Consider the following 27,835-nt stretch of genomic DNA (forward strand, 5'->3'; position numbering starts at 1 on the left):
CAATTTAATTGACATTACTAAACTATGACTTTTTCAACAAACTACAATTTACTATGACTTTGTATGATTATTTTCAACTGTCTGTAAAATTACTTTAGTCAACATACTACAACATGACTTTTTTCAACATACTATACTATGACTTTTTCAACATACTATACTATGACTTTTTATGATTATTTTCAACATACTGTAAAATTACTTTAGTCTACATACTACAACATGACTTTTTTCGACATACTATACTATGACTTTTCATGATTTTTTTCAACACACTGTAAAATTACTTTTTTCGACATACTATACTATGACTTTTTTCAACATAATATACTATAACTTTTTATGATTAGTTTCAACATACTGTAAAATTACTTTAGTCAACATGCTACAACATAACTTTTTTTCGACATACTATACTATGACTTTTTATGATTTTTTTCAACACACTGTAAAATGACTTTTTTCGACATACTATACTATGACTTTTTTCAACATAATATACTATAACTTTTTATGATTAGTTTCAACACACTGTAAAATGACTTTTTTCAACACACTATACTATGACTTTTTATGATTATTTTTGACATACTGTAAAATTACTTTAGTCAACATACTACAACATTACTTTTTTCGAGATACTATACTATGACTTTTTATGATTTTTTTAAAAACACAGTAAAATTACTTTTTTCGACATACTATACTATGACTTTTTGAAACATAATATGCTATGACTTTTTAATGGCTGTGTTTTGAAATGCTATACCATTATCAATTTAATCAACATTACTATACTATGACTTTTTTAACATACTATACTATGACTTTTTATGATTACTTTCAACTTACTGTAAAATTACTTTAGTCAACATACTACAACATGACTTTTTTTTGACATACTATACTATGACTTTTTATGATTTTTTTCAACACAATGTAAAATGACTTAATTTGACATACTATACTATGACTTTTTTTGAGAACATACCGTGACTTTTTTCAAGATACTATACTATGACTTATTTCAAGATAATATGCTATGACTTTTTAATGGCATTTTTTTGAAATGCTGTAACATTATCAATTTAATTTGACATACTGTACCAGGAATTTATTTTGGATTTTTTTTGGCATAAAGTAAAATGACTTTTTTCGTCATACTACACTATGACTTTTTATGATTATTTTCCACATACTGTAAAATTACTTTAATCAACATACTACAACATGACTCATTTGCATATCTGCAAACATGTCTCTTCTGATTGAATTACATTTTCTTGTTTTTTTTTCAGCATGACTTTATTCAAAATACCATACTAGGACTTTTTTCAAGCTTCTGTACTGTAACCTATTTTGACATACAACACCATGAGGTTTTTGACATAATACACTATGACTGTTAAATCCCTTTCTTGCCACATACTATACAATGACAATTTTTTAACATACTATACTATGACTTTTTCAACATACTATACTATGATTTTTTCAACATACTATACTATGACTTTTTTATGATTATTTTCAACCCACTGTAAAGTTACTTTATTCAACATGCTACAACATGACTTTTTTTGACATACTATACAATGACATTTTATGAATTTTTTCAACATACTGTAAAATGACTTTAGTCAACATACTACAACATGACTTTTTCGACATACCATACTATGACTTTTTATGATTTTTTCAACACACTATACTATGACTTTGTATGATTATTTTCAACATACTGTAAAATTACTTTAGTCAACAAACTACAACATGACTTTTTTCGACATACTATACTAGGACTTTTTATGATTTTTTTCAACACACTGTAAAATTACTTTTTTCAACATACTATACCACAACCTTTTTCAACACAATATGCTGTGACTTTTTAATGACTGTTTTTGGAAATTCTATTCTATTCATATATTATGAATTTCATCAACATACTATACAACGACTTTTTTATGACTTTTTCTCAACATACTATACTATTACTGTTAATCCCTTTTTGCTTTATACCATACTGTGACTTTTTTTTCTACATAATATACCGTGACTTTTTAATGGCTGTTTTTTGAAATGCTATACCATGATTTATTTATCAATTTCATCAACATACTACACTATGACTTTTTATGATTTTTTTCAACATACTGTAAAATGACTTTTTTCAACATATTATACTATAACTTTTTTCGGACTTTTTTCAACATAGTATATTATGACTTTTTATAATTTATTTTTCAACACGCTACACAATGATGCACTACACTCCGACTTTTTTTCAAAATGCTATACCATGATTTATACATCAATTTCATCCACATACTATACTATGACCTTTTTTTTGTAATCATTTTTTTCAACATACAGTATCATTACTTTTTTCAACATATTATACTACTGTTTAACTGTTTAATCCGTTTTTGCAACATACTATACCATGACCTTTTCGACACACTATATAGCCTGACTTTTTAAAGATTTTTTCAACATGCTATACAATTACTTTTTTCAACATACTATACTTTAACTTTTTTTGACACACTATAGCATGACATTTTTCAGCCTACTATACTAGGACTTTTTTCTAACTTTTGTTGACATTCTATACTAAAACTTTCATACCACTTTTTTCAACATCCCATACCATGACTTTGTTATCACTTTTTTTAGAAAAACTATACTGGGGTACAAGTGGTCACAATGGGTTTCCTCAGGAGGGTTGCTGGCGTCTCCTTTAGAGATAGGGTGAGAAGCACAGTGTCCTGTGAGGAGCTCGGTGTAGAGCTGCAGCTCCTTTGCATCGAAAGGAGCCAGTTCAGGTGGTTTGGGAGCCTTCCTAGGAAGGTGTTCCAGGCACGTCCAGCTGGGAGGAGGCCTCGGGAAGACCCTGGACTTGGTTAAGGGATTATATCTCCAACCTTTTTAATCCCTTTTGAACATACTACACCATGTTTTTCATTACTTTTTTCAACATACTATACTAGGATTTTGTCATCAGTTTTTTCAAATGTACCTTGAAGTTTTTGACTTTTTCATGACACAAGTTAAACACTGAAGTTCGCTGACGACACAATGGTCATTGGCCTCATCCGGGATGGTGATGTGTCAGCCTACAGACTGGAGGTGGATCAACTGGCTCTCTGGTGCGGTCAGAACAACGTTAAGCTTAACACGCTCAAAATTGTGGAGATGATCGTGGACTTCAGGAGGAGCGCCTCCACTCTTCCCACCATCACCATACTGAGCCCCGTGTCTGCTGTGGAATCCTTCAGGTTTCTGGGATCTACTACATCCCACGACCTACACTGACACCATCGTCAAGAAGGCCCAGCAGAGGCTGTACTTCCTGCGCCAGCTCAGGAAGCTCAACCTAAGGAGCTGCTGATCCACTTCACAGCCATCATCCAGTCTGTCCTCTGCACATCCATCACTGTCTGGTTTGGATCTGCTACCTGAAAAGATCATCGGTGCCAACCTGCCCTCCATTCATGACTTATACACTTCCAGAGTCAGCAAATGGGCAGAAAACATCACTGCGGACCCATCTCACCCCGGACACAACCTGTTCCAGCTTCTCCCCTTTGGCAGGCGCTACAGAGCACTGTACGCCAAAACCAACAGACTCAGGAACAGTTTCTTTCCACAAGCAATCACCCTGATGAACAGCTGACTTCTGACTCACTGTGTCAGGTTCAATTCCTGTGCTATAACCCAGCAACACTGGCTTTAATCAGTCTGTTTACCAGTTCCACTTATTTATTTATCATTCTCATTCTCTATTTCAGAGCTGTTCATACTGTGATATACTACTTATACAATAGCATAATACCATTTACTCCAACACCCTTTGCACTATGCTCCATTATAACTAAAATAATAACTGTCATCTTATTGACAGTTATTATTAACTACTAACTAATTTACTCCTCCATACTTTGCACTCTTTATTGCGCTATTGCCTCAACCTGTCTATATTGTTTCAGTTTATAGTGTGTACATGTTGTTTGTTGTGAATGAGTAAGTGCAGTGGGAGCAATACAATCCAAAGAAAAATTCCTCGTATGTGTCCTCATACCGGTCAAATAAAGAAAAAGAAAAAATTACTTTTTATGATATATTATAGTAGATTTTTTTTTCTTCCTGCTATAAACTATTACATTTTAAGACATACCACACTATGACTTTTTGACAAGACTTTTTATATCATACTATCCTATGACGTTTTATGACATACTATACTATGACTTTCCATGACATACTATGACTTTATTTTGGCATTATATACTAAAACATTTTTTTCTGTCTTCATATTATACTATTACACTTTTATGACATACTATATTATGACATTTTTAAGACATACAAGACATTTTTGATGGCATAGAATGACATTTTTGATCATGTACCATAGTATGACTTTTATATGTCATGCTATGACAATTATTATGACATACTGTACTATTTTATAGTGTTGTTTAAAAGTATAGTAAATTAAATGTGTTTAAGTTTAAGCATTTCTTAACACATTAACCAACATTTTGGTTGAAAGCGTGTGTTAAATCATACATTTTTGGGGTTCATTTAGGTGATGCTGCCAATGTCACACATACATCATTACACTGTTGGTTTTTATTAAAATATAACTGTTCATAGCCACACCATCACATAAACACTCACCAAACATTTGTCACATTTTTGAATCCACACTTTCACACCATCTTAATGCACACATAAGACACAGCATACATGGAAGCTCAGGTGACAGTGAACACAACAGGATAAGAAAATGAAGGCATTTTAAAAGCCCCTAAAGTTATAATGTGGCAGTGTCAACATTGAAGTACAGTACAAAGTCGCACCAACAGACAGCAAAAGAGTAAAGACTTTTGCAACATTTAAATAAATCTACAATTTTTTGACCAACATGGTGAGGGGTGAGGAGATTTTACATTAGACAGTCAACATTAACTTTGTTTTCAAGGCAACCTTAGACTACTATTAAAAAAATGGTGCAATTTACAATCAGGTATTTTACTATCACTCTTTTAAATTCTTAATAGGGCTGGATGATAAACCACAGTTTTTAGGGAAATAGTTCCAACATTTTGGGAAATGTTCTCGCCAAGAATAAGATAAGAAGATAATACCAACCTCCTACTTCGGCTCTTTATCAATGTTCTTATTTAAGTCTTGGCAAAAAGTAATTAAATGTATTTCTCAAAACACTGAACTATTCCTTTGAATAACTATTATATGGCAGCTAACCAAACTACCCAATACGTCTAGAATAAGTCTAGAATCTTTCACTGGTCCGTCTGTGATTAAGACAAACATCATAAGTGAGACAACACAATAAACAGGGATCATTTATAACAATAAAGATTTCTGATATATCATCCAGCCGTACTGATTAAGACACACGTACAGTATGTGCTGGTAAAACACAACCTTAGCTGTGGTCTAGTTCTCACAGTATCACAGTTAATACATAGATATCAGAAAGATTGAGTGAAATTAACTGTGATTCAATAAGTACGTATCTATATTTCAGTGCTTCTAGTGTAGAAAGTACTGTGTGACAGTGTCACAATAAAAGCTTTTAGCAAAGCAATATTAACACTGAAATACCTTACATTAGAGATCAATTACTGAAAAGACTGTTTTAAGAAATGCCTTAGATTTCAGTGTTTAAGAGATTTGTCTCTAAAACAGGTATGACTAATAACAGCAAACTGCAAAATGTTGCATGTGACTCCATGAGTGGATTTATACACACTATTTTAAGAGTAGTAAATCTTTGAGATTAATCTCATATGCTGTACATAGTAACGATTGAGAGATAGCCAGTGTATTTAAGATTAAAGGCTAATCTCTAAATACCGTGGCTTTTGCGGTTTAAGGTTTTTATCCCAACTAATTGTAATAGTTTGTGTGTTTGTGTAACATGAAATAATGCATATTATTTATTATGTTTAACGAATGACAAGTGTAACTGTGTGTTCAGACTAGAGGGTGACACATGACTGCCCCCCCCCCCCCCAAAAAAAAAGAAAATCTTGCCAAATTGCAAGAGAAACACTCCCGAATCCCGTCCCGCTTCATTCCCTTTATTGTCTAAAGTTATCAGACTCTATCGTGGCCACATGCTTCACGCCACGCGCCTTTGAGAATAGCATGTTCCCCATGTTAGATGAGGTTTTTTTATCTTAGTTCTGACAACATCATACTGAACAGTAAGGCTTTGTGGACCTTCCATTAAAGGGGCTGTTAGTATCAAGTATTGAGGGAATACCCAAGATCCTCTGCAGCTTTATAGTAGATGTCAACACATACACCTAAACAGAAGAGTGAAAACAAATACTTATAGTCTCTTGCATTAATTCACTGCTGTGTTTTTTGTTTTTTTACACTGATTTGCAAAAAAATTCACAATCATTTCTTTTTATGCCGAGACTGTTTGAACAGAGATGATTCCATTGCTCGTGACTGAAACAAAACTCCTACCACACCTACTGATAGTGCCATCCTCCCAATCAGAGTGATCCCACTGTGCAGCCATGCCATTTGCCTTTGGCCATGCATATATCAAATACCCCATTGTCATTTGCTTCTGTTACGCTAGCTCCAAAAATACATACACAGAAAATGTTAAGAAACAATTCATAAAGTACAATATTCAGAAACATTCCCCTGTGCGTTAACGGTATGTGACCCGATTTGCATGAAAACTAAATCAGTCCCTTTCATCTATATTAATTCTACCTATATAAAAATAAATATTTCTCTGATGAAGCCAAAGAGATGAGATGAGAGATGAAACTAACGTTTAGTTAATGCAAAAAAACAAAAAAAACTAATAGAGGAATGATTACAAAAAAAAGTTAATCATACTGACGGGACAGATATCTAAAACTTCTACATGATTTTTAAAGGATTTTGAACTCAAATTTAAATAATTAGATTGGCTGGACGTGATCATGCAGCAAACCCTCCACACACATGGATGGGTATAACTGGGTGGGTGGCACCTGTGCCGTCTTCCCAAGGTTTGAATTAGTGACAGAGACAGATTCCTTGGTGTAAACTGGCGCAGTGATAACCATCAGAAAAGGCTTTTTTGTCCAATTTAAAAGCATCTCTGCGGAAATGTAAAAAAAAAAAAAATTGTTGCAGCGAGACAGTGGCTGGCCAGGAGTTCAGGGGTCAACATTCAGAAGCCGAGGCTCTGAAACAGTGAGACGCCGCGGAAGCAGAGGGCCAGAAAGCCAGTGCCCAGCAGGTCCCCCAGGGCGGTCAGGTAGGGGATGGAGAAGTTGTCAGGGTCCAGGCTCCTTCTCCACATCACACGGATGATGAGGTCGGCAAAATAAAGAAGGATGGCCACCTAGAGGGAGAAGCAAACTGAACTGAAAAAGGCTGTCATTGAAGGAGTTTTTCTTGACTCAGGCAAATACGAAGTCTGAGACTTATTTGAACCTGCATGAGATTATGGAGAATGCCAGACAACCGTTGACTTGGTACCAAAAGACACAACCCTTTAATTTCCCGCAATAATACTAAACATATGGGAAAAAACTCTATGTTTAATGTGTGTCAGGCTTTTACAAACACTTGTACACAGCAGAGATGATGTTATGTTGAGGAGGTCAGAAAGGCGACCGGGGCAGGAGTGCGGTGTACTTTTGGTTCTGTCCTGGAACAAATCTTCATCTCACTGAGCTGCTGAAGCACCTACACCTGGCACGGCTCATTTCACAGTTAGGTAACAGGTGGCAGCCGCCCTTTTTATCAGACTGTAAAAAGTCTTCTGATGACTGGTTTTCACAGTCAGAATCAGTGGCGTGTGGAACTTTAGGGTCAACGAGTTCATTAGAAACCATTCCGTGACCAGTAATAACTGCCTTGGACAATAGGGATGCAGTGAAGAAGAAGAGGAGACACTTTTTAAAGTGTTCATATTATGCTCATTTTCAGGTTCATAATAGTATTTAGAGGTTAAATCAAAATAGGTTTATAAGGTTTATTTGTTTCAAAAAACACAATTTGTTGTTGTACTGCACATTGCTGCCATCTTCTTTTCACCCTGTGTGTTGAGCTCTCTGTTTTAGCCCCAGAGTGAGGCATCTCACTTCTGTTCCATCTTTGTTGGGAGTTGCACATGCACAGTACCTGGGTAAGGACTACTAGCCAGTCAGAAGCAGAGTATGAGGGCGTGCCACGCTAACAGCTTAGCGAGCATTATAACGTGTGTTACAGAGTGGAGCATGTTTGTCACAGAAGTAAAGGCTGGACTACAATAGAGCCGTTTGGAGCAGTTTGTGAACTGTGTTTTCTGTTGGAGATGGTACATCCCTTTGGGGTGGACTTTTGGCTTTTTCACTTTGTCAACCTAAAACATGCACAAAAAATACATATAACACTATAAAGAAAGGGGAAAAGCCAAAACGCATAGTTTATACAGTATATATACTATATAAATATCTATAAAAATGCACAATGTGTGACACTCTGTACATTTTGACTTGATAGTTCAGTAAAAAAAACTATGTAAAAAAAAAAAGAAACTGTGTCAGTTTACCTGCAGCAGAGCAGCACACAGGTAGCAGATTATGAAGGCTACACCGATAGGCACCTCGTCTCCCTGCAGCAGAGAGATGGCGTAGAGGAAGACCAGGTGACCGGGGACAACCAGCATGAGAAGCACCCGCGCTGACTTGGAGTTCACTCCTGGGAGAAACAGAGAAGTGTGCACTCGCAATCAGGGTACACCTCAATACTGTCTGCTGTGTGTTCGTGTTCAAAGATTGTTCAATTTTCTGCTGTTTCACACTGTTAAGAGCCAGCCCAGCTCCCATTTAACAAGCTCCACAGAATATTCTACTAAAGCACTACACAAATAACATCAATTATTATTCATATGCTATCTGCAAGGCATTATTAAACCATGTTACAGAAAATGTATATGTGATCTATAAACCAACTACTGTCTTATACTCATCGATCTAAAAACAGTAGATGTGCATTTTTATGGGTTGGCCCATAGTTGTTAACCGTGGTCAAAACAATAATACTAAAAGTAACTGAGCGTGTTGAAAGGTGTTGTTATCTTGTTGGCCAGCACCTTTACAGTAGGCACCAAAGCCCTTTTCCTCTTTGTTCCCCCTACAGGTTGGGAGCGGAATTGTCCGTTACTGTTACCATTATTGTTAACAAGTTAATAAACCACTGAAGCGATTTTAAGGTACAAAAGAATCTTTGTTGTCTGATCCCTCAACATTGAAATCAATCAATATCAATAAACAAGGTCTCTGTTGTACAACTGTGTTGCAAAGTGGGAAGTAATCAATGACAAAACAATGCCATGTGGCAGAATATTTGTTTTACATTTACTTAGAAAAAGAAATCAAGGTCTGTATTGAATTGTGGGTCAAAAATCGTGATATGAACCAAACCCTTGGTTTAGTGTATTGTAACAGCCCTACAAGACATGCATTCAGCATGGCAATGTTACCTGAGGAGAAGAAGGTGATGCAAGGATTGGGCCAGTGCTGCCTCATCTTGTACGGCAGCACCCCCGGGATGCTCCAGAAGTGCAGGTAAGTAGAGATCCGACTGGCCTGGATGGCCACCAAGTTACCACCCACACCTACAGAGGTGAAGGGAAAGACACAGGGCAGATTTAGGGGCCATCCACAAAGAAACACTTTTTGGTGTAAACGCACGCGTTTTGCATAATTTTGACCAATCATCCAAACAAATGCTGTGAACGCACTGCCTGAAAAACACTTTTTTGAAACCTGATCCCAGGGTGAAAAAATTCAAAACGTCGCCCTTGCGTCTTCATTTGAAGGGCGAAGCTTATGGATGATGCCATCGCCACACCCCTCAACCTCTGGCCTTGACCTCTTATCCCGCGACAACAACAATGGCGGACTACATGCTTGTGTTCCTGTTGGAGAAGATATTGACCCTACTAGGACAAAATATACTGTCTGTTTGTATACAGCGTGAAAGCTTTATGCATATGCTCGGCCTCTTCTTCGTTTACTGGTGAACTTCTATAGCCAAAACAGCACCGCCTATAGGCCTGGTATATAAAGCAGCGTGTTGACTCAATTACAAATGGATCCGTTTGGATTCAGATATTCTTAAAACGATGCCAGGGAAGACTTGGGGGGGTGGTTACGTGTGGACCTGGCTGATTGAGGAAGTGAGTGAATAAGCCAATATTTGTATGAAGGAGCAACAACTTGTATTGCATGTTAGACAAAGACATATAGTTTCCCAAACAGATTCAGTTAAAAAGATGATTTTGATTTTGTATCCTTATAATCAACTGAAACAGAAAGGTCTTTCCCACAAGGGACAGTGCACAGCTTTCAGCAATCACTAACGCTTAATCTGTTTCAGCGTTGCCTGCACACTAAACCACGAAATGACACAAGCTTTGCCCTGCCGTGACCTGGCCAGAGTTTATGGACAGCAGAGTCCATTTCAATAAGCAACGCAGACCAAAGGACAGCTAAAATCTGGGCAGCGGAATCACAGCGTTTGAAAAAAATGAAAGAGATGAACACAAACAAAAGATCCACTCGATATCAGAGAGGGCAGCAGCGCGTCCATATGGAATTTAATTTGGGCCTTTTCTGAAACTCCGATAGATAACGTTTTTCTGACTGACTTTGTGTCAAGATGTCTAATCTGTTTGACAATTCATTTGCCGAATTCTAAGACAGCCACAGATGCGACGTGCTTCAGAGCAACCAAAAAGCTCACCAAAAGAGATACGATTGTATCCTTTCATTCAGGCGTGAGTTGAGGCTTTTCAGTGATTCCATCAAAGCCAACGTTTCTGCTGAGCGTAAAACTAATTTTCCAGATCTTTTCAAACTTTTCAAAGTCTGGTTTCATTTGCTGTTGACAAGGGTTTCAGTGCCTAATTCACTTCAAACACCTTTCCAAGTATTTACCCCTCAAAAATGGCACTGATGTTCTTTTGTGAGTTTGGAACTACTTTAGGGAACTTTTAGTAAAACATAATACTGGTTTACATGCAAGCCAGTGAAGAAAAATGGGAAATTCAAAACAGATTGACGGATTTTGCAGAGACTGGTTCGAAGAGAGAAAAAAAGAGAGTGAGATTGAGAAAGAGTGGGAAGATGGGCAGAGACAAAATGAGAAACAGTGACAGTTGAAAGTTATGAAAGGCACTGTCAGCTGTGCCAGGCCACTGGGTGTAGACCATTAGTGGTTTCTATTGACTTCTCTCCTCTCAGTGGATCCCATCTCAGCCAAACCACTTATTCTGAAGGCTACTTCTCTTTTTCCTCTACTTCTCTGCCTTAGTGAATTTTCCATAATTTCTAAAACAGCTTTATGGAGTGAAAATCCGTTTTCTATGTGTATTAAGTAACTCTTAACCTTCAGACATAGTTCCAGTTCTCTCCACAGTGGATTGGGTGTTTCTCATGCAGAAAAGAGCTGCATGCAAATCCCAAATCAAGCTGTTGGGGACTGTATGTGGCTGAGTTTACAAAAGCACAAGGACAAATGTTGTTTTCTCTCCTCTTTCTCCTTCCCTCTGCTCCCGATTATTTCTTCTGCTCCATCTAGCCCTCCATTTAGCAGTAAGATGATCTCTTTTCTCTTACTTAATGCACATAATGTGACTTTGGACATAAATTATTTGACACTCCTACGGTGCACTTCACTTCAAGTAGAACACCATGCATTACCATAGCTGCATTTGCACCACTGTAATGGCTAAAAAATGTGATGAAATGTACTGAATTGATTGTTAATCTACCCTTTGTAGCTGTTGCTATGCTTTAACACTGAAACGTTTTTTGACTTAAAAAAAAAGATTTCGGACAAAGATGAAATGGCAAACGGACGCTAGCAGAGTTGATCAGCTGTAGCAGTTAAAGCTAACATAAGTTTCATGTGTTGCACACGCTGTCTTCTGACATTTTAATGACTTGTTTTAAAACCCTCTTAAAGGGATTAGATATGCACTTGATGGCCACATACATGAAAAATCACCAGCTGATGATCCAGATAGAAACTAGTAAATAAAGAAACAGCATTCATCTTTTATTGCAGTGCTAATCTAATTGGTCCTAGTATTACAAGTATAAGAAGGACGAATGTAAGATCCGACGTGCGTTTTATTGTAACATAGAGACAAGACATAGAGACCGTCTAGAAACTACATCACCAAAAAGGAAAAAAAAAAAATACATATATATACAGTATATTTATTAATTTAATGATTAAACAATGTATTGTCTCCAAACCTACCTTACAACATTTGCCTATATTTGAAAACAGTTTGTATCTATTTTCGGTGTTGTAGTTTGCAGACGGTTCCTAAATCTTGCAGTCTCCACACCAGAACTAAACAGAGCTGAATTAGCAAATCCTTTATGCATTTCTTCCACATCTACTTCAGTTAGATTCACAGTGTTCACTCAAAAGGAATTGCTTCTCATGGGTTGGCACTTAATAATGCACGTAAAGACATTTTGAACATGTTAGGAGGCTAAAAACACGTTTAAAACGTGCCATGTTTCAGCGTCCTGGGTTTAACTGTAGCAGGAGGATAACACGGTGTAGGCAACACCAATTGTTTTTCTCTCTACTGACAGCACTCCAAATTTACAAAACAGCAGAGCTACGTGTTGAAATCAAACTAAATTCTCCTTTAATCCTGATAATGTTTCCGAATTGTCACTCTGGACAACAACCAATGAATGGATAAAAGGCTATGCTATCTCTCTGTTTGATTTCTTCCTGTGGCATCATTTAGCTTTGAAAGATGCTTCAGCTTACCGTTAATGACGGGCGTGAAGACAGCCATGCCCTTAAAGTTGGGATCACTCACTGTCTTGTCCAGTATAAGGCCTCCAAAACTGGAAATCACAAACACAGAGCGAATCACAACCCCACGTAGTCACTGCCAGGGTTTCCCAGCCTGATGTCAGAAAGGAAGAACCATTCAGAAAAAAAACGATAATTAATAATAAGCCACCTCATTAGCAGTTCAGAGGGTTGACTTCTTTTTCTAATTGAACATGTTCTACAACCTGTCCAGATTTACCTGCACGCGTCATTTAAATCAGACTGCATATCAATTAAGACATAATTAGGCAGATATAACCCATGTTTGTGCAAGTTGCAAGCAGCCATATTAATATTGGCTCTATTGAAATCTGAAGTTCACTGTACAATTATGTATTAAGTAATATTTAAATAAAATAATGAAAGAGTTTGTACCTGCTAATGGACATGGCTACTATGACAGGCTGCCAGCCTGAGCGGAGAACCTCGCTGATCTGAGGGCTCTGTCGGGCCACCACCACCCACAGGGGGATCAGGGCCAGGAAGATCAGAATCACCACGGGCGACAGGTACCATATATCTGTGGATATATGACAGGAACACACACCCTCTGATATAATACTCATAGTGATGGTCAGCAAAAATGAATATCACAGTGAAGCCTTGAATTATGCACTAATAAGTACTATCAATAGCTGACACTTAAAGCATAACTCTCGCCAAAATGCAACCTAGGGTGTTTTTGTGAATGTCAAACTTTTGTTTAAAAGCATAATTAGGCAAATGCGCCACTTTTAAGATTCACCGTATTCTCGTTTTCCGGTCAAATGGCCTTTTTAAATGGGAGTTCTACGGGCACTACTATGATTGAATCAAAATCACTATTTTTAAAACACTAAAAAGGCTCGACGCAACATGAAACTTTGATCAAAGTATCACCAGGGGCTAGATCTCCGAATGCAAATGAACGGACTCAATAGAAGGAAATGTCATTCTTATAAGAGTCTCCTTTTTCAACAAACGCTAAAATAACTAATTATCTGTGCATTGATATGGAACTAAGCTTTAGGAGCTTTCCGTCTTTTCTCTCCTTCCTGTTACGTTGCATTCGGAGATCGACTCGTTTTGACTGGCAAGATGGAGGCGAGCGGAAAAACCAACAGCTAAATGAGTTGTTAAAACTTTTCTTTTTAGTAATATCTGTGTACACAAACAATGTGCTAAATGCTTGCGTTTATGTGTAGCCCCGGGTGATACTTTGATCAAAGTTCATATTGTGTCAAGCCTTTTTTGTGTTTTAAAAATATTGATTTTGATGCTATCACATCATTCAAAAGGCCATTTGACCAAAAAATAATAATACGGTAAATCTTAAAAGTGGCACTTCCTTCCTAAAGATGCTTCTAAACAAAAGTTTGACCCGGGTACATTCACAAAAAGACCCTAGGTTGCATTTTGGCGAGCGTTACGCTTTAACTATGCAAAGGTGTAAAACAGGTTAACACAGTTAAAGACAAGATACTGTATGTGTAGTTATAATACAATATGGCTTTGGCCTCCAAAAGTACTGTAATGTGTTCAACAACTCTTTAGCACAAACAAAACATTTAATTCCATGCTTTACAAATGTAGTATTTAAAGCAATCTATATGCATTTCAAGTTATCCATATTTATGTCATGTTTTATCAAGTTTTATCCTTCACCGGACTATAAAGTATAAATGCAAGATACACATTTAGAATGCACCCACTCACACATGAAGAAACACTTTCACAAACAGTAAAATTAAATTAAAACAGGCCCTGGAACAGATGAGGGAAACGTCACTTACATATTAGACTGCATATCATATTTTATTTTTTAACAAAGACATGTACTGTGAATACAGAAGTCAGTTGGAACGTACACATACAAGCAAGCAGCACTGCTATACTACACACACACACACACACACACACGCACACACACACGCACACACACACGCACACACACACACACACACACACACACACACACACACACACACACACACACACACACACACACACACACACACACACACACACACACACACACAAACAAACAGACACACAGTCTGAGAAAATAAACCTGACTTTTGCAGCTATCTTGTGTTTTGGTTATCAAGCATGACAAACACAAAAAAGACACACTATAGGACAATGACATTCACATGTCCCACGTGTGGTGAATAAAAGAATAAATCCAGATGTGTGTTGTTGTCGTATTCAATGGGTGTACACAATCTAGAAGGAGGCACTTCTCTGACTACACAGAACAATGAATCTGAGCTGAGGTTTAGCTCCCCTCCCTCTTGACTCCATGCCGCTCTTATTTCCTCACCTTTATATTCATAGAGTGTGCTGCTGACCCCAGCCAGCAGGGACAAGGTGATCAAATCCCCCAGACTGGCAGCGATGGGGGTGGCCACGTTGTCGGGGTTGATCCCCACCTTCCTGGAGCCGATGATCACTCCGATCATCACCAGGCCTACGGAGGGAAGAAGGGACCACGGACAGACAGGAAGAGGAGAGGGAGGAGTTAGTGTGAAAGGGCAGAAACACAAACTAGGTTGATGGAGAATAACAGCAAAGCTGTCATCAGTTTCCACCCCAGCGAACGAAGAATCTAAATGTATATTAATAATTCTGTGTGTTCTGAGAGAGATTTTATCAAGACAACATAACACAGACAAAAGCTTTCAGCAGAAACATTTAGCTTTTTCGGTATTAATAAACACAACTTTCAGTTCATCAACCAGGCTCACAGAGTGACAGATTGCTGGAAAAGAGGAAGAAGACTTCAACAAGCTGAATTTAGATCTCAAAATAAGTAAGAAAGCTGAATCATAGAGAAATATAAAAAAAAACAAAAAAGTGGAAGAGTAAGGAGACAAAGATTGGAAGTAGGTTACTCAAATTAGAACAAGGGAAAGAGAATTCTCTCACTCATTACACCTGCTCAACACTACAACATTTATGGGGGAAATACATTATTGATTATGCAGTTATTACATGAGGAGGAAAGGTGATTCAGGGATGGATGCATCTGCTACTAGGGGAAATACCTGATGAGTCTGTATGGTGAACTGGATATAGTGATGGTGTTTAACGTTATCAGTAAAAAGACATACATCAGAAGCCACACGCATCTTTTACTTACTACGGAAGACATAGGTCGACGTTTTGGAAAAACTAGAGGAGTAGATTGATACCATATTTCTCAGTGCAGTTCCTAATGAACACAGAACATTAAAGGTGCTCTAAGCGGTGTTGGGTGGTGTTACTTCTTGTTGACATTCGAAGCATTGTCAAACCAAACGGAGTCTGGCTCGCCCCTCCCTCCTCCTAATCCCGTCGCCTCCCCCTCCCTTCCGTGCTTCCTGAACAGTCAGTAACGCGCATTGTGGAAGTAGCCTACGTGCTGACATGATGCGGTGATGCCTCAACCAACTCCTTCTTGTCGGTTATTGGCTGGAACACTGTTTATGTTTTGTGGTGCAGGTTGGCGCAGTTTGTTTTTGTTGCCGTTTGTGGACCCTGGGCTATCTACTGAAACCAAAGTTTTTTGTTTGTTTCTTACAGCGTGTTCTGGAGACCGGCAGCTAGCAGATAGTAAGGAGATGTTTGCTGTATGTGACAAACACTTTTGTCGCTTAAAAAAACGTTTGACATTGTTTAGAGTGTCTTAAATGCAAACAAGACAAGCGCCTTGGCCCCGTTAAGTAAACCGTTTTATTTTAAGAGTAAAAAAAAATTGAAACTTGTGTGTAAAAATTGAGCCAAAGTTGGAAAATATTGGAATTGAATTATTCTACTTCTGAGGCAAAATAATGATGGCATCCCTGGTTACTCACCTAAGGAAAGAGCAGCTACAAAGGCTGTGGTGATGCTGCTGGCACAGAGGACAGCTGCCTGGTCCAGTTCAATCCCCCCTCTAGAAAACGACCCCAAACACACGGCGGCCACTGCCGCGAGGAAGCCCACCACTGTCGCCTGAACCTGCAGAAAATGAGACGGGACTTAGTCACAAGATACAATTAGGGTGCAACAATGAATGTGACATACAGCGCGGTGACTTTTACATATGGCTGCAACTTACAGATATTTTTACTACTGATTCATGTGCTGATTAGCTTCCCTGTTAAACAGTTAATCGTTTGGTCCATAAAACATCAGAAATTAGACCACAGAATACTACACATATCTTAACTAAAGTATCACAATGGTTATTGGATATGGAATCTGATCCTTCTTTTTGCCTAAACCGGTGAAAATAGTTGTCTATGTGAGTTTACAGTAACTATGTTACCTGAATCAGTGCCAGATTGCTGCATACCATGGTCCATTGTTTATCAGGGTCGTCCATTTGGCCTGTGTTGGCCTACAAACATGGAGACACCGCCAGTCATTTTAATGAGAATGTGTGGAGAAAGGCAATTGCAATTGTTATATAGATTTGACACAACTGAGTGTTAAGATTAAGCAATTTTGAGGACATGAAAGGGGAGAGAGAGGGGGAATGACATGACATTATTTTGTACGTACAGGGTACCGGTGGAATACCTACTGGGTACCTAGTAAAACATGGTCTCAATATCATTCTGAATAATTTAATTATCGCATGATAGGATCATGACAAATTGTACTTCAAGAAACCATATAGGAGTTGAATATAATCTGGGGGCCCAATGTTCACTTTAGATTGAGCTGAAAAACAAACATGATAATAGTTTATAAGGGTATCACATGATATTACAAGATTTTTTACACAAGTGTGTGTGACTTTGTATATAGAATCAGTGGTGCATGTAAAATTGTTTGTGGAGGATGTGTTTAATTTGTAGGGAGTAGTAAAAGTATTCTCTTGAGTAATAACAAATATATAGGGTGATGTATATAGGGTTATAAAAGTGATAAATACATATACTGTGTGTATATGTATATATATATATATATATATATATATTGCACGAGGACCTAACACCTAGCTCTTCTTACAGCAGTGGAGAGTCGAGCAGCCAGGGTCATCTCCAGGTTTCCTTTGAGTCCCACCAGCGCAGGCACCAGGATGAACACCTCAGTAATCACCTTAAATACCGTCCAATGCTGGAACACACACACACTTCAAATCAAATACTGTACACTCAGAATGTAACACTTAGAATGCATTGCAGACAAATATAAATACACTGATGTACTGTACAACTCATTTGGTTAAAAAAAAGTTCTTCTCTCCCTCCACAGATGGACCCCTCTGAACCATGTCCCTTACAGATGCTGTTAAATAAGCACATCTTATATTCTAGACTAACCCAGTTGCCTACTTTTCCTGTTTCCAGCGCTCTGAGCATCAGCTGATGCCACGCCATACTGCAAAGGTTCAGTGGGTTTAGAAAACACACAGTTCACAGAGTCTGCCTACAACTCCAGTTGGCAGATCCAAGATGGTTCAGATCTTTAAATAGATGCACAACTAAAAGAACAGCACAGCTGCTAAGAGCAGAATGATGTGGAGCAGGGGCAGGGAGGGAGGGAATTACAGATGAGAGGAGACACTGACACAGCAGGCCGGAAAAGGAGGAAGGAAAGAGGTAAAACAAAGGAAAATGTGTCAGATAAGAAGTTTTAAAAACATTTCTCAACGTAAAAAATGTCATAGAAGCACATATATTATAAGTGATTCAGTTAAGAAACAAACAAACACAATGATGCAATGACATTGTTTAACATTTCCATTTTTGGTAGCCTTTTACGATCACTAGTTCTTCACCGTGGTTTCAACATCACCATCTAACAGCTTTTCCATGGGTGTTGCAGACAGCCAAAATTACATTTAAAGATAGTGCTGGTTTATGTGGATATGTAAGCAACCAATTTACAATGACATTAGTACACTCATGGGTAAGGTTGGGTCCCCAAAACCAGTTCCACTAGGGAAATGGTTCCTATGCAACCAGCAGAAATTGGACCGGATTAGAACGCAAATTTTGAATACTCGTTTCGGTTCCACTTAATGTATTGACTAAAACATTTTCCTTCTGTCGCTCCGAAACGGACGTAAAAGTATCACATTTTCTCAGTAGTCTACCGTTAGCTAGCTACTGTAAATGTAGGCTACTTACAAAATGCCATATTTTCCTCTGGGCTCTGGTTAGCATGCCAACTCATTTATTTTGTTGTTAATTGTTAATAGTGTATCTGTTATTTATTGTTAAATTATTGTAGTTGTGTGTTAGATGACTTAACTTTACTTATTATATATTTAAGTACTTTAAATTGTTAATATTCTGTTGTATGTTTGAAAACAGCACTGACAAACTGGGTTACTAAATCCCACAAATGGTTTCTCTTTATCACATTTGAATTCCTTGCCTTAGGCAAATTGCACTCAGCTGTTAAGCTTTATCAGTGTGTTTGCAGTGTTTGTGGCTTAGAGGTAGAGTGGTCCCCCCATAACCACAGGGATGGCGGTTCAATCCCAGGTCCCATCATGTCCGAGTGTCCCTGGCAAGACACTAAACTCCAAGAAGCTCCCTAGGTGCTGTATGTAAAGCTGTCCACTGCATCCTAATGCTTAGGTCAAAATCATTTTGACTCCATTTTACTGTGTGTATGTGACTGTATGTGATTAAGTAATAATGTTTGTTGTAATATCATTGACCCAATAATGCACCTTGAGACTTTTTGAAATATTTTGCCCCTGCTTGATCAGGTATCTACTGTGCCCTTTTTCATTAGTTCCACCCACAACAATTAAACACAACCAATGACATCAATCCTGACTCCTGATTGCTGATATAACAGCAATTAGGGAGGGAAAGTGGTGATGCAGTTTAAAACCAGGCCACCATGAAGGACAAGGGGATGAATTAGAGTATAGGGGTGTGCTTTTTGTGTGTGCTCGTGTATGTCTATTTATACACATTGCTCTCAGGTTCTGGACTGATAGGTCTTGCAGAAGACTGTCATGTTGGGAGGCTATCTTGGGACATGGCCCACTTCTGCCCTGATACTGCTGCTGCCGCTGCTAAAAGCATTTGACTCCAGATTTCTGGAAATCTAGAGTCGTTATCATTATAATCACTCCTATCAATACTACTCACTAGATGCATAATTATTGTATCATTAGCAAGTGCACATATTTGTGGTCAAAGAGCTGGTCAAGTCATAAAGAAATTATAAAAATATATAAAGATGATACAAGATAGAAAGATATCTCACATATGATAAAAGGTCAGAGCCTAATTCACCTAGGTCTAGGTTAGCGACTGACAATCATCCATAGTAGGGATGTCTTGTCTAACCTTAACATAATATATTTTCCACGGACAGATACTGTAGTACATTTTAAAAAGGCACCAAATGTAATCCAGGGTTTTGCAGAAAGGTCCAATATCTGTCTTTTGTCAATTAATTGGTTTGTAACTGCATTTAACATAGAGAACTTTGGATTTTTGGTTTAATGTTATTGTAATAGCACTAGTATTGAAACAATTCAGATGGTGCCAGACCATTTTCATCTAATAATCAAACAGTCTCTCAAAAAGAATCACGCAAATGATTTTTCTTAGATTTTCATACTTGTATAAGGTCCATAACAATACCGGCGGAGACCATTCCGAGCCCTGACACCAGGTACGGCACCATAACCTGGGCAGCAATGAGCCAAGAGCTCTCTGGTATGAAACCATGTTCTGATCGAGTCAACTTCCACGTCACGCCACGTAACTTCCTTCCCTGGTAGCGTAGCTCCAGCTCCAGACGAGTCACCACCATGTTGAACAAGGGGTTACTTAATCACTTCAACGTAAAGTTACCCATGGTAAGTGGAACTGCAATCCAAGCGTAAAAGGAAAAATCTGTTTCTGATGACTTTGTCCAAAAACTTGGTTTGAGTTTCACCTGTGCTGCGAAGTGAGCAGGGTGAGTGCTGAAGAAGAAACCAATCAATGTTGGTGTCCTTGGTTTAAAAAGGGCATGAGCACATGTTTGAAGAACAGAAACAACGCACTTGTGAATGCATAGTTGATTCCCTGACAAAGGATTACAAAGAAATGGCTTTTCTTCGATCTTGAACAAGCAGAACAATCAGCTTATGTTCACCTCTGAGGAAAATTGAAAAAAGTTTATCAGCTACCATTTCTTCAGGTGTCCAAAAGAGAAAATTGAGTTAAACAAGTGAGAGATTGTCACTTCAGTTTCCTTTTGTTCTGATCAATTGTCTTTCCCCCATGGCAATATCTAAGTTATAGGATTTAACTCCGATGTGGTGGCAACAGAGTGTGGTATCATGGGGCCAGTGGTGAGTCAGCAGCAATGAGGCATCTATTTGTCAGTATCACATGGGAACCCAATCATTACCACCATTTCCTTACTCATGGGTCATCATTTTGTCAATAGCATAGATCCACAACTGCGGCGGTCAAATTCTATCTATAACAAATCAGCTTTTTTAAGTAAAGATTAGTAAAATGGCTCATAACATGCACACACCTTAAAGAGCTGACAATAAATCTGATTTAGTCCAGTTTCTTCGATCTATACCAGAATTAATTTGATTTAGTTCAAAGTATTTAGGATAGAGTTTAGTATTTACTGGATCTAGTCCTTAATCCATTTGATTTAGTGTGATATATCCTGACACCTGAATGATTGGAAGCAACAAAAAGATGAAGAATAGTCCAAAAGGTCTTGAGAGTTAGAAGCTGCAGGATCCCTTTATGTCGTTGTCAATCCAGCTTCTCTGTTTTGGCAGGATCACAATGACGGGGGACTGGAAAACAAGAAAGAGCTCTGTAATGTCAATAAGAGATCCAAAGGGTTCAATGACAAGATGCAGCAAGCAGCCGCCGACTTCTGGCAGATTGGAGTGCTCCTTTCCTCCTGTCAGCATCAGGATAGTCCTGCTCCCTCCGCTCCGCTGTGATGTAGAACAGAAAGAGGCAGGGCTGTCTGCGCTGGCCGACAAGCAAACCGGCTTAATGCTTACCCTCTATTTCTTGCTGCGTGTCCGCATCTCACCTCCCTCTTTCCATGTGACATCCGTCTGTCGGCCGGTCTTGCTGCCTTTCTCCCTCTCTCTCTCTCACCCCTCTTTTTCTAATCTCCCTCTCTACATCGTGACTCATTCATTCTCTCCCTCCGTTTCAGTTCCATCCATCTCTAGCTCGGGTCCACCTGCTATATCTGCATGTTTGCACTGGGATGCAGCCATAGGTCCCGGTACTGTATCTCCTCGTTCTGTAACTCAACTTGGAAGACCACACAAAAACGTACTGTACCGTGTGACTGAAACATTGCCCTGCTTATATTGTTTATAGTCTTATGATCCTTCTTATAGTTAGAGAATGTGTGAAATGCAGCAGAACAGAAACAGCACAAAGACAAATAAAAAAAAACTGAAAAAACTCCATTGGCAAACAAAGGATGTAGCATGTAACATGTGGGATGTAAGTTGAAGCTATGACAACAGGAAGGGGTTATTTAGACAAGATCCACAACCACTGCAGGCTGCAGTAACTGTCCTAATTGCACATCAGTGCAGTGCTCTGGTCTTTATCTCCTTTTCATTCAGATAGGCTACTCTCCGTGTCCTTCCGTTCGTCCCCTGTGCTTTTATGACACGGCACTGAACCAAAACTCCTGACTAATTGTCCTGCATCAGACCTAGGAGGGTAACAGATACTGTAGAGGAGAGAGTGGAAGAAATAGTGATGAGCAATGAATGGATTGTTTGTCCTCTGTCATTAGCAGACAAGTTTTGCCAACTCTAACTTGAAGCACTAAAGTTGACTTAAAAACAAATGTAATTTCAATTTTATTTTATTATTATGAGTTTATCGGGGGCTGAGATGAAATTAAAAAGGTTCTAAAATCGTTGACACAACGGGACCAACCACAAATAGAGAAGGAGGCCTGAGCTTAAACAGCAGCTGAGATAAGCTTGGAACTTAGCAGTGCTGTCTGTGTACATGAGGTACATTAAATCAGAGCTAATTATATATTTTTGGTGGATGTTGTGGTGTCAGGCTGTAAGACTTTGACTTGTCAGACGCTCTCAACTTTGAGAAATGTATAGTAGCGTGAACCACTCAGGACAGAGACCTTTGACTTGTGTTTACTGTAGCCTATGATAGAAACCGGTAGTCAAGAAGAGGTAATTATCTTAAAAGTCACCGGACAAAACCTGTTTTCTGAACATAGCCATACTGAAAAACACACAGAAAACAAAACAAAGTTTTGTAGAGCCGACAGTTTTAATTAGTAGCCTGACGTCGTCATACTTGGATTCTAGTCAAGAATACGAGTCTGATCCTGCTCAATTGGACTATTGGGTGATAATGAATGTGTGTTTTAACCAAACCACTCAGTTGAATAGACCTACAACCAATCAGAGCAACGGAGTATGTGGAGCAACACGTAGTTGTTAACAGAACTCAACTAGTAGCTACAGCTGATATTAGCTACTAGTCGATAGCTTCAGTTTGGAAAACGCGAGTGACGTTACATCCACGTTACAGGCAATACAGCATACATACATCCCTCGGATGTATAATAAGATAATACCATGGATGTATTACTAGAACACATTGTTTTTTACAATCACAAGATATATCCATTACAGCTACAGGACTTCTGGAGAACCGTCATGTGAGCCCGTGCAGTGCAAGGCAACGTGGGCGGGGCCAGTCTCGTGGGTTTGCTCGCGTTCATCGTGCCTACTTTAAAAACTCTGGATTCGGTTACTAGTTAATGTTAAAAATGTTAAAAACGTGAAATTTAAGACAAGGACCCTTTAAATGTTTGGACTGGTAAGTTAATGTACACCAAAAGACAGCATACGCTGAAATACAGAAGGTTCTTTAAAACATGGCGCTGTTTCTGGAGCCTTGATCTCAGTTCTCCAGCGGCACCAGTATTTGTCACAAACCCAAGCGCTCTTTGGTGACATGGTTGATTCTGTTACTGTTGATCATCTGTCCATCATCGTATAGAGCCCGCCCTGACAATTTGATTGTTCCTAACAGCTCTTGTTCGAGCGTAGTTGCTCCACGACCAGACCAGACCAAACTTCACAATCTCAAATGTTGTGGGCGGGGCTTAATTTTGGCTAGCATCTATGCTACTTAATTAGCTTAATAGCAACTCATTTGGCAATATCTTGAATTTAACGGATGTTCATTAATTTAAAAAGTTATGCACTAAAGCGTTGAATACAACACACTTAAAGCATAACTACTAGTTCAACATGAAGTATAAGAACTCTAACAAACAAGTACTGAAGATCCACATATCCATTTATAAGGGTGTAATGTGCACAGTGTCAGTTCAATATATGAAAACCATTCTCATGCTCAAGCACTTACCTGTACACCATCCAGCACCATGCCGGCCATCACCATGCCCATCCCAGCCAGCAGGTAGGGGAAAAGCACCTGGAGACAGATCGCAATGGAGGACTCCTCTTCCACTTTGGCGACCGATACTTTCGGCTTCACCTCCGCCAGCTTTTTAGGAGGAGGCTGGAGCACTGGGGGCAAGATGAGTTCATCTTGGCCGTTTATGGCCCCTCCCAAGCATGCATTGGGACTCCCACCCGGGCTCTTCCCCTTGGAGCGGGACTTTTTGTTCTTTTTCCTCTGGCGGGTCTGTTGTGGTGGTTTATCCTCACCGGGCATGATGGCGGTGTTGGCTTAATCTGGGTGTACAAAATAAAATTGGGCATTAGGTGTGTCAGGTCCTGTGTGGAGCCCGTAAACTGACAAATAGCAATAAGGTTAATATACATAGAGAAATGGTACAATCAGTTCAAACGTTGTGAAGTAATAGTATATAAAAAAAATACAAAGCTTTATAGTCTCTTTTAAGGGTTCCACCCTTATACAAAACATAGATGCCTATTTCTCTGAATACTTTTATTATAACATTTTAGCGGTGTGTTGTTACTTTTACTAAGATTATTAGAAATATCGGGCAATCTATCTGTTAGTGTATGTATATATTGCTTACTGTACTGGGCTTTAATGATTAAACTCAAGCCATAAAAAAAATCTCTAATCTTATCTCTAATTAATGTCTAATCTCTATAAGCAACAAAACAAGTAACAAACTGTGCTGCAGAACAGAACATGAAGGTCTACATTAATACAATAACCAGTTTTGGATTAACTTGCAATCGGCCTATCATCTGTGTTCAATAAATGGATGAATATCACAATCATCTATCATTTGAAATACTTTAACTTATGATGAAAGTAGGCGTTTATCCTTAAAGACAATAAAAGAATATCCTCTCTGAAAGCTTGTATTCTTTCCTATGCATGGCATTCCCTCCTTTGAAAGCTGGTTTGGTCTTGCATGCTAAAGACCATGTGTGGCTGTATAAACCGATGGTAGCAGCCATAGACTGTATGTTATAACACACTCATTCAGCACCCCCCCTGTCTACATCACGGATTGCTGAGCTCCACTAAATCAATCCGAACCAGTAATAAAACTACTAGCATACACTGCTTAAACGAGAAATACAAATATATACACACAATATCGACGACAGAAACCCCGAAATCCCGCGAGATGTCCAAATGTATGTGCAGGTCCATTAGATATACACATTAGAACCATAAAGTATCCAATAAGTCTCTTCTGTTGACATCCATCTGCCTCGACTGCTGGATGCCATGTCTACATACCATAATATCCCTGCCCTTGTAACCACGGTTACAACTTGGCGCTTTCTGATTGGATAAACACTAGAGTAACTAGTGGCAACTTGTAGCCCCGCCCCCTGTGGAGAAAGTGAACAGCTGCAGAAATTCGGGAAATAATATCAATGAATCTCGGATGTTATATTGCGTAGGTATTGTGTTTTTTGTTATTATTATGATTAAGTAGTAAAATATAGATGCACGTTTTCACTCTGACATGAAAATATACGTACATCGAACTTCCGGGAACAAACAACGGCTATTAAATCACAAATGAAGCATCTTTCCGACAGTACTAAGGTAGACAACGACCTACAAACTCATTTTCATCAAAACAAGCCGCCCTCCAACCTGGAAACATAACATTCATTGGTCTTTACTTCGAGCACCGGGTACAGGTATATTCACAGTTTGATAACTGTATTGTAGACAATGCAGTGTAATGTAGTGCAATGAGAAAGACAGAATCAGAACATCATATTTTTCTGGAGGAACCCCTGGTAGTCCCCAGACGCCACTAGGGAAACCGTTGTCTTAGTTATTATTGAGACAAATATAAATCAGCAACGTTTGGCAAGCGTTGCTCATTAATAGGATGCATACACTCATTAATTTAGGGTTGAAAAGAGTTACTGCTATATTCATTCAGGCTACCGCGATCTGAAATAAGCCTTTACACATAGTGGAGAGAAGTTTCCATAATCGTTTGTATCGTCCTTACCTTTGTCTCCTTGAGGGTGAGTGTGTGCACAGCTGAGGTGAATGCGATCTCCTAAGAATGACTGTGTATGATTGCTATGCTGTGTTGTTTGTGTCTTGTCTATATTAAGCCTAGATGTGTAGCCTATGTTCCGCATTCTGTTTGCTCTAGCATTTTTTTGCATACAGTGTGTTCTGCATTTAGTCCGTGTGTGTGTGTGTGTGTGTGTGTGTGTGTGTGTGTGTGTGTGTGAGAGCCAGTACGCATGCATGGCACCGTGTTAAATTTCATGGCATTGGCAGATAATGATATCCCCCTCCTGTCTCCTTCCATCTCCGATGGACTGGTGACAGCAGCTGGCACTTTCACTTCTTCATTCATGGAAATAATATATTTTACAACTCTTAAATTAAAGAGAATTTAAAAAATAAAACCATTCAGTAATTAACAATGTTCATTTGAATTTTGTCAGTAACAAAGCCTGGCTGTAGGCCTACAGTAATTATTCCTGCTTACATGAATGGAGCAAAGAAATATTTCTGAGGTTTTGGCTTGAGAGGAGAAATGGCTAGCCTACTTATGGCTAGTTAAAACAATAAAAGCCTTACTTTATTTTATGTGAAATATTTTAAACTATGAAACTCAGAAAGTTAGGTAAAAGAGTGTCGGTTTTAACTCCTGTATATTTAGTACTACTGAAACCTGTCTGTTGTCATGGCTCAGCAATCAGCAGTGATGCCGGCCGTTGCCATGGTTACTGTGCTGGTCTAGCAGGAAGACTAGCGGAACAGGTAGCCTCTTCTGCTGCAACCAACAAGATGACGTTTGGTTGTGTCCTAAAATACACTTTATTAATCTCTCTCTCTCTCTCTCTCGCTCTCTCTCTCTCTCTCTCTCTCTCTCTCTGTTTGCAGTGGGTGAAGCCATTTCCACCCTGACAGTGCTGCTCTCATGTGCCTGGCCAACAAGGGCTTCCCCTCAGGCTGGAATCTGACCTGAAAGGTAGACGGAAGCAGGAGCCCCGAGATGCTGGAGAACGACAGACTACAGCTTCCTGCAGACCAGTGGAGGAAGGCGGCCTTTGGGACCTGTGAAGCCACCCGGGCGCCGACACTGAGGAGAGACCAGTGTTTCCGGGTTACAGTCGGACATAAGGGACGACTGGTCTCTGACATTAAGACATTAATATATATATCTCTGTTGAACTACTGTAGGAGGTTTAGTGTCTTTTTCCAAATAGAGATTTTTTTTAAAAAGGGTCACTGATTTAACAAAATAAAGAATAATATTGGCGACTGACTAGTCAAGTATTATGGGCAACTTACTGTCAGCCTCTTACATGTCTGGCATCAGATTAACAGTGAGCAGGCATCCATGTAAGAAGCCTTGTAATTATCAGATTACAACAAGCATGGCAGATGGTAAGAATAGGTATTATTTATTGCCAAACCTGTGCATGAAAGGAATGACATATTAAAGGAAATTTTAAAATGGTATGATGAAAGCTTGGTGTGCAGTAGTGAAACGTTTAAAAATGACTACTTCTAACTTTTCACAG

The 27,835-nt window shown here is 38.8% G+C and overlaps 1 protein-coding gene across 4 annotated transcripts; it reads right to left on the reverse strand.

Annotated features, from left to right (window-relative positions):
- Positions 1-6,798: 6,798 nt before the first annotated feature.
- Positions 6,799-26,495, reverse strand: LOC117947238 (solute carrier family 41 member 3). 4 transcript variants are annotated; one of them, XM_034875937.1, is made up of 12 exons: positions 26,299-26,475; positions 25,874-25,928; positions 24,237-24,568; positions 17,869-17,976; positions 17,180-17,251; positions 16,725-16,869; positions 15,212-15,358; positions 13,285-13,429; positions 12,841-12,920; positions 9,521-9,655; positions 8,588-8,736; positions 6,800-7,393 (listed from the first exon to the last, which is right to left on the reverse strand). In XM_034875937.1, exons 3-12 carry the CDS (start codon positions 24,546-24,548, stop codon positions 7,220-7,222), a joined length of 1,467 nt encoding a protein of 488 aa, XP_034731828.1. In that variant the 5' UTR covers positions 24,549-24,568; positions 25,874-25,928; positions 26,299-26,475; the 3' UTR covers positions 6,800-7,219. The 4 variants fall into 4 exon arrangements, with proteins under 4 accessions (XP_034731829.1, XP_034731828.1, XP_034731826.1 ...); XM_034875935.1 differs by lacking the exon at positions 25,874-25,928 and having other exon boundaries at positions 26,299-26,495; XM_034875936.1 differs by lacking the exons at positions 25,874-25,928; positions 26,299-26,475 and adding an exon at positions 25,413-25,582.
- Between the last annotated feature and the right edge of the window lie 1,340 nt (positions 26,496-27,835).

This window comes from Etheostoma cragini, chromosome 7, assembly GCF_013103735.1.
Source record: "Etheostoma cragini isolate CJK2018 chromosome 7, CSU_Ecrag_1.0, whole genome shotgun sequence".
Taxonomy (NCBI): Eukaryota; Metazoa; Chordata; class Actinopteri; order Perciformes; family Percidae; genus Etheostoma; species Etheostoma cragini.

Excerpts from the sequence above, each read along its gene's own strand:
- LOC117947238 (XM_034875935.1), bottom strand. The coding sequence starts at position 24,548 with ATGCCCGGTGAGGATAAACCACCACAACAGACCCGCCAGAGGAAAAAG. Across the intron at positions 16,870-17,179 it reads GCAATCTGGCACTGATTCAG|GTTCAGGCGACAGTGGTGGG; the intron begins GTAACATAGTTA and ends CATTTTCTGCAG. Across the intron at positions 13,430-15,211 it reads CACACTCTATGAATATAAAG|ATATATGGTACCTGTCGCCC; the intron begins GTGAGGAAATAA and ends ATATATCCACAG.